Source organism: Mixophyes fleayi, chromosome 2 (genome assembly GCF_038048845.1).
Source record: "Mixophyes fleayi isolate aMixFle1 chromosome 2, aMixFle1.hap1, whole genome shotgun sequence".
Classification (NCBI taxonomy): domain Eukaryota; kingdom Metazoa; phylum Chordata; class Amphibia; order Anura; family Limnodynastidae; genus Mixophyes; species Mixophyes fleayi.
The window spans coordinates 376380744-376391085 of NC_134403.1; the positions used below are offsets into that span (position 1 = coordinate 376380744).

The 10342-nt window shown below is 48.5% G+C and overlaps 1 protein-coding gene across 1 annotated transcript in view; it reads left to right on the top strand.

Moving 5' to 3' along the window:
• The first annotated feature begins 745 nt into the window (after positions 1-745).
• TIMMDC1 (translocase of inner mitochondrial membrane domain containing 1) overlaps positions 746-10342 on the top strand; it is a 19529-nt gene continuing 9932 nt past the window's right edge. The window contains exon 1 of the mRNA XM_075197856.1: positions 746-781. Within this exon, the coding sequence (XP_075053957.1) occupies positions 746-781 (36 nt within the window). The remainder of the gene's footprint in view (positions 782-10342) is intronic.

Consider the following 10342-nt stretch of genomic DNA (forward strand, 5'->3'; position numbering starts at 1 on the left):
TTAATTTTTTAAACTGCTCTTCATGTTATTATATGTCATAATGTTATTACCCCAATCTTCGTGTTATTGTATGCCTTTGTGTTATTTACAATGCTCTCTGTGTTATTATTTGCCAATGTTTTACTTATCCGTTCTCTGTATTATTATACCACTCTCCATGTTATTGTATACCCTCAAGTTATTATACCCATCTCTGTATTATTGTACGCCCTCTTATTATTATACCACTCCATCTATTCTGTGCTAGCAGCCTCAGTCACCAACACACAGGAAACATCCCCATTCACTCTTAGACACTGCTGTGCTACTGATTGTATGCCCTGGTATTATTACACAGCTCTCTGTTATTATACCACTCACCATGGTATTATATACCCTCATGTTAGTACACCCATCTCCGTGTTATTGTATGCCCTCGTGTTATTATTCTGCCCTCCATGGTATTATGTGCCCTCATTTTATTACACCACCCTCAGTGTTATTAAATACCCTTGTGTTATTATACCACTCTCTGTGTAATTATACTCCAGTGTTATTATTCCGCTCTCCATAGTATTATACCGCACTCTGTGTTATTGTATGCCCTCATCTTATTATACTGTTCTCTGTTATTATATACCCCCATGTTATTACTCCGTTCTCCATGTTATTATATCCTCTTACTTTACTACACTGTCCTACGAGTTAATCTGGGTACACACTACAGAAAATTAATGCAGAGGTGATTTCTGTAACAATTTCACCAATGACTGAAGGTCCCTATGATCATGCAGATTCCTGTGTACTCACCTACACGACTTACCTTCATATCTGTGACCTTCATCTCTCATAACCATCTGCTGAACAGATATCTGCCTACACTGCTGGTGGTGAGTGCGTACACTGTACAGATATCTGCCTACGCTGCTGGTGGTGAGTGTGTACACTGTACAGATATCTGCCTACACTGCTGGTGGTGAGTGTGTACACTGTACAGATATCTGCCTGCACTGCTGGTGGTGAGTGTGTTCCCTGTACAGATATCTGCCTACGCTGCTGGTGGTGAGTGTGTACACTGTACAGATATCTGCCTACACTGCTGGTGGTGAGTTTTTACAATGTACAGATATCTGCCTACACTGCTGGTGGTGAGTGTGTACACTGTACAGATATCTGCCTACACTGCTGGTGGTGAGTGTGTACACTGTACAGATATCTGCCTACACTGCTGGTGGTGAGTGTGTACACTGTACAGATATCTGCCTACGCTGCTGGTGGTGAGTGTGTACACTGTACAGATATCTGCCTACGCTGCTGGTGGTGAGTGAGTACACTGTACAGATATCTGCCTACACTGCTGGTGGTGAGTGTGTACACTGTACAGATATCTGCATACACTGCTGGTGGTGAGTGTACACTGTACAGATATCTACCTACACTGCTGGTGGTGAGTGTGTACACTGTACAGATATCTGCCTACACTGCTGGTGGTGAGTGTGTACACTGTACAGATATCTGCCTACACTGCTGGTGGTGAGTGTGTACACTGTACAGATATCTGCCTACGCTGCTGGTGGTGAGTGTGTTCCCTGTACAGATATCTGCCTACACTGCTGGTGGTGAGTGTGTACACTGTACAGATATCTGCCTACACTGCTGGTGGTGAGTGTGTACACTGTACAGATATCTGCCTACGCTGCTGGTGGTGAGTGTGTACCCTGTACAGATATCTGCCTACACTGCTGGTGGTGAGTGTGTACACTGTACAGATATCTGCCTACACTGCTGGTGATGAGTGTGTACACTGTACAGATATCTGCCTACACTGCTGGTGGTGAGTGTGTACACTGTACAGATATCTGCCTACACTGCTGGTGGTGAGTGTGTACACTTTACAGATATCTGCCTACACTACTGGTGGTGAGTGTGTACCCTGTACAGATATCTGCCTACACTACTGGTGGTGAGTGTGTACCCTGTACAGATATCTGCCTGCACTGCTGGTGGTGAGTGTGTACACTGTACAGATATCTGCCTACACTGCTGGTGGTGAGTGTGTACACTGTACAGATATCTGCCTACACTGCTGGTGGTGAGTGTGTACACTGTACAGATATCTGCCTACACTGCTGGTGGTGAGTGTGTACACTGTACAGATATCTGCCTACACTGCTGGTGGTGAGTGTGTACACTTTACAGATATCTGCCTACACTACTGGTGGTGAGTGTGTACCCTGTACAGATATCTGCCTACACTGCTGGTGGTGAGTGCGTACACTGTACAGATATCTGCCTACACTGCTGGTGGTAAGTGTGCACACTGTACAGATATCTGCCTACACTGCTGGTGGTTAGTGTGTACACTGTACAGATATCTGCCTACACTGCTGGTGGTAAGTGTGTACACTGTTAAGATATCTGCCTACACTACTGGTGGTGAGTGTGTACACTGTACAGATATCTGCCTGCACTGCTGGTGGTGAGTATGTACACTGTACAGATATCTGCCTACACTGCTGGTGGTGAGTGTGTACACTGTACAGATATCTGCCTACACTGCTGGTGGTGAGTGTGTACACTGTACAGATATCTGCCTACACTGCTGGTGGTGAGTGCGTACACTGTACAGATATCTGCCTACACTGCTGGTGGTGAGTGTGTTCCCTGTACAGATATCTGCCTACGCTGCTGGTGGTGAGTGTGTACACTGTACAGATATCTGACTACGCTGCTGGTGGTGAGTGTGTACCCTGTACAGATATCTGCCTACACTGCTGGTGGTGAGTATGTACACTGTACAGATATCTGCCTACACTGCTGATGGTGAGTGTGTACACTGTACAGATATCTGCCTACACTGCTGGTGGTGAGTGTGTACACTGTACAGATATCTGCCTACACTGCTGGTGGTGAGTGTGTACACTGTACAGATATCTGCCTGCACTGCTGGTGGTGAGTGTGTACACTGTACAGATATCTGCCTACACTGGTGGTGGTGAGTGTGTACACTGTACAGATATCTGCCTACGCTGCTGGTGGTGAGTGTGTACCCAGTACAGATATCTGCCTACACTGCTGGTGGTGAGTGTGTACACACTGTACAGATATCTGCCTACACTGCTGGTGGCGAGTGTGTACACTGTACAGATATCTGCCTACACTGCTGGTGGTGAGTGTGTACACTGTACAGATATCTGCCTACACTGCTGGTGGTGAGTGTGTACACTGTACAGATATCTGCCTGCACTGCTGGTGGTGAGTGTGTACACTGTACAGATATCTGCCTACGCTGCTGGTGGTGAGTGTGTACACTGTACAGATATCTGCCTACACTGCTGGTGGTGAGTGTGTACCCAGTACAGATATCTGCCTACACTGCTGGTGGTGAGTGAGTACACTGTACAGATATCTGCCTACGCTGCTGGTGGTGAGTGTGTACCCTGTACAGATATCTGCCTACACTGCTGGTGGTGAGTGTGTTCCCTGTACAGATATCTGCCTACACTGCTGGTGGTGAGTGTGTACACTGTACAGATATCTGCCTACACTGCTGGTGGTGAGTGTGTACACTGTACAGATATCTACCTACACTGCTGGTGGTGAGTGTGTACACTGTACAGATATCTGCCTACACTGCTGGTGGTGAGTGTGTACACTGTACAGATATCTGCCTACACTGCTGGTGGTGAGTGTGTACACTTTACAGATATCTGCCTACACTACTGGTGGTGAGTGTGTACCCTGTACAGATATCTGCCTACACTGCTGGTGGTGAGTATGTACACTGTACAGATATCTGCCTACACTGCTGGTGGTGAGTGTGTACACTGTACAGATATCTGCCTACACTGCTGGTGGTGAGTGTGTACACTGTACAGATATCTGCCTACACTGCTGGTGGTGAGTGTGTACCCAGTACAGATATCTGCCTACGCTGCTGGTGGTGAGTGTGTACACTTTACAGATATCTGCCTACACTACTGGTGGTGAGTGTGTACACTGTACAGATATCTGCCTACACTGCTGGTGGTGAGTGTGTACACTGTACAGATATCTGCCTACACTGCTGGTGGTGAGTGTGTACACTGTACAGATATCTGCCTACACTGCTGGTGGTGAGTGCGTACACTGTACAGATATCTGCCTACACTGCTGGTGGTGAGTGTGTTCCCTGTACAGATATCTGCCTACGCTGCTGGTGGTGAGTGTGTACACTGTACAGATATCTGCCTACACTGCTGGTGGTGAGTTTTTACAATGTACAGATATCTGCCTACACTGCTGGTGGTGAGTGTGTACACTGTACAGATATCTGCCTACACTGCTGGTGGTGAGTGTGTACACTGTACAGATATCTGCCTACACTGCTGGTGGTGAGTGTGTACACTGTACAGATATCTGCCTACGCTGCTGGTGGTGAGTGTGTACACTGTACAGATATCTGCCTATGCTGCTGGTGGTGAGTGAGTACACTGTACAGATATCTGCCTACACTGCTGGTGGTGAGTGTGTACACTGTACAGATATCTGCCTACGCTGCTGGTGGTGAGTGTGTACCCTGTACAGATATCTGCCTACACTGCTGGTGGTGAGTGTGTACACTGTACAGATATCTGCCTACACTGCTGGTGATGAGTGTGTACACTGTACAGATATCTGCCTACACTGCTGGTGGTGAGTGTGTACACTGTACAGATATCTGCCTACACTGCTGGTGGTGAGTGTGTACACTGTACAGATATCTGCCTACACTGCTGGTGGTGAGTGTGTACACTTTACAGATATCTGCCTACACTACTGGTGGTGAGTGTGTACCCTGTACAGATATCTGCCTACACTACTGGTGGTGAGTGTGTACCCTGTACAGATATCTGCCTGCACTGCTGGTGGTGAGTGTGTACACTGTACAGATATCTGCCTACACTGCTGGTGGTGAGTGTGTACACTGTACAGATATCTGCCTACACTGCTGGTGGTGAGTGTGTACACTGTACAGATATCTGCCTACACTGCTGGTGGTGAGTGTGTACACTGTACAGATATCTGCCTACACTGCTGGTGGTGAGTGTGTACACTTTACAGATATCTGCCTACACTACTGGTGGTGAGTGTGTACCCTGTACAGATATCTGCCTACACTGCTGGTGGTGAGTGCGTACACTGTACAGATATCTGCCTACACTGCTGGTGGTAAGTGTGCACACTGTACAGATATCTGCCTACACTGCTGGTGGTTAGTGTGTACACTGTACAGATATCTGCCTACACTGCTGGTGGTAAGTGTGTACACTGTACAGATATCTGCCTACACTACTGGTGGTGAGTGTGTACACTGTACAGATATCTGCCTGCACTGCTGGTGGTGAGTATGTACACTGTACAGATATCTGCCTACACTGCTGGTGGTGAGTGTGTACACTGTACAGATATCTGCCTACACTGCTGGTGGTGAGTGTGTACACTGTACAGATATCTGCCTACACTGCTGGTGGTGAGTGCGTACACTGTACAGATATCTGCCTACACTGCTGGTGGTGAGTGTGTTCCCTGTACAGATATCTGCCTACGCTGCTGGTGGTGAGTGTGTACACTGTACAGATATCTGCCTACACTGCTGGTGGTGAGTGTGTACACTGTACAGATATCTGCCTACACTGCTGGTGGTGAGTGTGTACACTGTACAGATATCTGCCTACACTGCTGGTGGTGAGTGTGTACACTGTACAGATATCTGCCTACACTGCTGGTGGTGAGTGTGTACACTGTACAGATATCTGCCTACGCTGCTGGTGGTGAGTGTGTACCCTGTACAGATATCTGCCTACACTGCTGGTGGTGAGTGTGTACACTGTACAGATATCTGCCTACACTGCTGGTGGTGGTGTGTACACTGTACAGATATCTACCTACACTGCTGGTGGTGAGTGTGTACACTGTACAGATATCTGCCTACGCTGCTGGTGGTGAGTGAGTACACTGTACAGATATCAGCCTACGCTGCTGGTGGTGAGTGTGTACCCTGTACAGATATCTGCCTACACTGCTGGTGGTGAGTGTGTACACTGTACAGATATCTGCCTACACTGCTGGTGGTGAGTGTGTACACTGTACAGATATCTGCCTACACTGCTGGTGGTGAGTGTGTACACTGTACAGATATCTGCCTACGCTGCTGGTGGTGAGTGTGTACCCTGTACAGATATCTGCCTACACTGCTGGTGGTGAGTGAGTACACTGTACAGATATCTGCCTACGCTGCTGGTGGTGAGTGTGTACCCTGTACAGATATCTACCTACACTGCTGGTGGTGAGTGTGTACACTGTACAGATATCTACCTACACTGCTGGTGGTGAGTGTGTACACTGTACAGATATCTGCCTACACTGCTGGTGGTGAGTGTGTTCCCTGTACAGATATCTGCCTACACTGCTGGTGGTGAGTGTGTACACTGTACAGATATCTGCCTACACTGCTGGTGGTGAGTGTGTACACTGTACAGATATCTGCCTACGCTGCTGGTGGTGAGTGTGTACACTGTACAGATATCTGCCTACGCTGCTGGTGGTGAGTGTGTACACTGTACAGATATCTGCCTACACTGCTGGTGGTGAGTGTGTTCCCTGTACAGATATCTGCCTACACTGCTGGTGGTGAGTGTGTACACTGTACAGATATCTACCTACACTGCTGGTGGTGAGTGTGTACACTGTACAGATATCTGCCTACGCTGCTGGTGGTGAGTGTGTACACTGTACAGATATCTGCCTACGCTGCTGGTGGTGAGTGTGTACACTGTACAGATATCTGCCTACACTGCTGGTGGTGAGTGTGTTCCCTGTACAGATATCTGCCTACACTGCTGGTGGTGAGTGTGTACACTGTACAGATATCTACCTACACTGCTGGTGGTGAGTGTGTACACTGTACAGATATCTGCCTACACTGCTGGTGGTGAGTGTGTACACTGTACAGATATCTGCCTACACTGCTGGTGGTGAGTGTGTTCCCTGTACAGATATCTGCCTACACTGCTGGTGGTGAGTGTGTACACTGTACAGATATCTGCCTACACTGCTGGTGGTGAGTGTGTACACTGTACAGATATCTGCCTACGCTGCTGGTGGTGAGTGTGTACACTGTACAGATATCTGCCTACGCTGCTGGTGGTGAGTGTGTACACTGTACAGATATCTGCCTACACTGCTGGTGGTGAGTGTGTTCCCTGTACAGATATCTGCCTACACTGCTGGTGGTGAGTGTGTACACTGTACAGATATCTGCCTACGCTGCTGGTGGTGAGTGTGTACACTGTACAGATATCTGCCTGCACTGCTGGTGGTGAGTGTGTACACTGTACAGATATCTGCCTACACTGCTGGTGGTGAGTGTGTACACTGTACAGATATCTGCCTACACTGCTGGTGGTGAGTTTGTACACTGTACAGATATCTGCCTACACTGCTGGTGGTGAGTGTGTACACTGTACAGATATCTGCCTACACTGCTGGTGGTGAGTGTGTACACTGTACAGATATCTGCCTACGCTGCTGGTGGTGAGTGAGTACACTGTACAGATATCTGCCTACGCTGCTGGTGGTGAGTGTGTACCCTGTACAGATATCTGCCTACACTGCTGGTGGTGAGTGTGTACACTGTACAGATATCTGCCTACACTGCTGGTGGTGAGTGTGTACACTGTACAGATATCTGCCTACACTGCTGGTGGTGAGTGTGTGCACTGTACAGATATCTGGCTACGCTGCTGGTGGTGAGTGTGTACCCTGTACAGATATCTGCCTACACTGCTGGTGGTGAGTGAGTACACTGTACAGATATCTGCCTACGCTGCTGGTGGTGAGTGTGTACCCTGTACAGATATCTGCCTACACTGCTGGTGGTGAGTGTGTTCCCTGTACAGATATCTGCCTACACTGCTGTTGGTGAGTGTGTACACTGTACAGATATCTGCCTACACTGCTGGTGGTGAGTGCGTACACTGTACAGATATCTGCCTACGCTGCTGGTGGTGAGTGTGTACACTGTACAGATATCTGCCTACACTGCTGGTGGTGAGTGTGTACACTGTACAGATATCTGCCTACACTGCTGGTGGTGAGTGTGTACACTGTACAGATATCTGCCTACACTGCTGGTGGTGAGTGCGTACACTGTACAGATATCTGCCTACGCTGCTGGTGGTGAGTGTGTACACTGTACAGATATCTGCCTACACTGCTGGTGGTGAGTGTGTACACACTGTACAGATATCTGCCTACACTGCTGGTGGTGAGTGAGTACACTGTACAGATATCTGCCTAAGCTGCTGGTGGTGAGTGCGTACACTGTACAGATATCTGCCTACACTGCTGGTGGTGAGTGTGTTCCCTGTACAGATATCTGCCTACACTGCTGGTGGTGAGTGTGTACACTGTACAGATATCTGCCTACACTGCTGGTGGTGAGTGTGTACACTGTACAGATATCTGCCTACACTGCTGGTGGTGAGTGTGTACCCAGTACAGATATCTGCCTACGCTGCTGGTGGTGAGTGTGTACACTTTACAGATATCTGCCTACACTACTGGTGGTGAGTGTGTACACTGTACAGATATCTGCCTACACTACTGGTGGTGAGTGTGTACACTGTACAGATATCTGCCTGCACTGCTGGTGGTGAGTATGTACACTGTACAGATATCTGCCTACACTGCTGGTGGTGAGTGTGTACACTGTACAGATATCTGCCTACACTGATGGTGGTGAGTGTGTACACTGTACAGATATCTGCCTACACTGCTGGTGGTGAGTGTGTACCCAGTACAGATATCTGCCTGCACTGCTGGTGGTGAGTGTGTACACTGTACAGATATCTGCCTACACTGCTGGTGGTGAGTGTGTACACTGTACAGATATCTGCCTACACTGCTGGTGGTGAGTGTGTACACTGTACAGATATCTGCCTACACTGCTGGTGGTGAGTGTGTACACTGTACAGATATCTGCCTACACTGCTGGTGGTGAGTGTGTACTCTGTACAGATATCTGCCTACACTGCTGGTGGTGAGTGTGTACACTGTACAGATATCTGCCTACACTGCTGGTGGTGAGTGCGTACACTGTACAGATATCTGCCTACACTGCTGGTGGTGAGTGTGTTCCCTGTACAGATATCTGCCTACGCTGCTGGTGGTGAGTGTGTACACTGTACAGATATCTGCCTACACTGCTGGTGGTGAGTGTGTACACTGTACAGATATCTGCCTACACTGCTGGTGGTGAGTGTGTACACTGTACAGATATCTGCCTACACTGCTGGTGGTGAGTGTGTACACTGTACAGATATCTGCCTACACTGCTGGTGGTGAGTGTGTACTCTGTACAGATATCTGCCTACACTGCTGGTGGTGAGTGTGTACACTGTACAGATATCTGCCTACGCTGCTGGTGGTGAGTGTGTACCCTGTACAGATATCTGCCTACGCTGCTGGTGGTGAGTGTGTACCCTGTACAGATATCTGCCTACACTGCTGGTGGTGAGTGAGTACACTGTACAGATATCTGCCTACGCTGCTGGTGGTGAGTGTGTACACTGTACAGATATCTGCCTACGCTGCTGGTGGTGAGTGTGTTCCCTGTACAGATATCTGCCTACACTGCTGGTGGTGAGTGTGTACACTGTACAGATATCTGCCTACACTGCTGGTGGTGAGTGCGTACACTGTACAGATATCTGCCTACACTGCTGGTGGTGAGTGAGTACACTGTACAGATATCTGCCTACGCTGCTGGTGGTGAGTGTGTACACTGTACAGATATCTGCCTAAGCTGCTGGTGGTGAGTGCGTACACTGTACAGATATCTGCCTACACTGCTGGTGGTGAGTGAGTACACTGTACAGATATCTGCCTAAGCTGCTGGTGGTGAGTGAGTACACTGTACAGATATCTGCCTAAGCTGCTGGTGGTGAGTGCGTACACTGTACAGATATCTGCCTACACTGCTGGTGGTGAGTATGTACACTGTACAGATATCTGCCTACACTGCTGGTGGTGAGTGTGTACACTGTACAGATATCTGCCTACACTGCTGGTGGTGAGTGTGTACACTGTACAGATATCTGCCTACACTGCTGGTGGTGAGTGCGTACACTGTACAGATATCTGCCTACACTGCTGGTGGTGAGTGTGTTCCCTGTACAGATATCTGCCTACGCTGCTGGTGGTGAGTGTGTACACTGTACAGATATCTGCCTACACTGCTGGTGGTGAGTGTGTACACTGTACAGATATCTGCCTACACTGCTGGTGGTGAGTGTGTACTCTGTACAGATATCTGCCTACACTGCTGGTGGTGAGTGTGTAA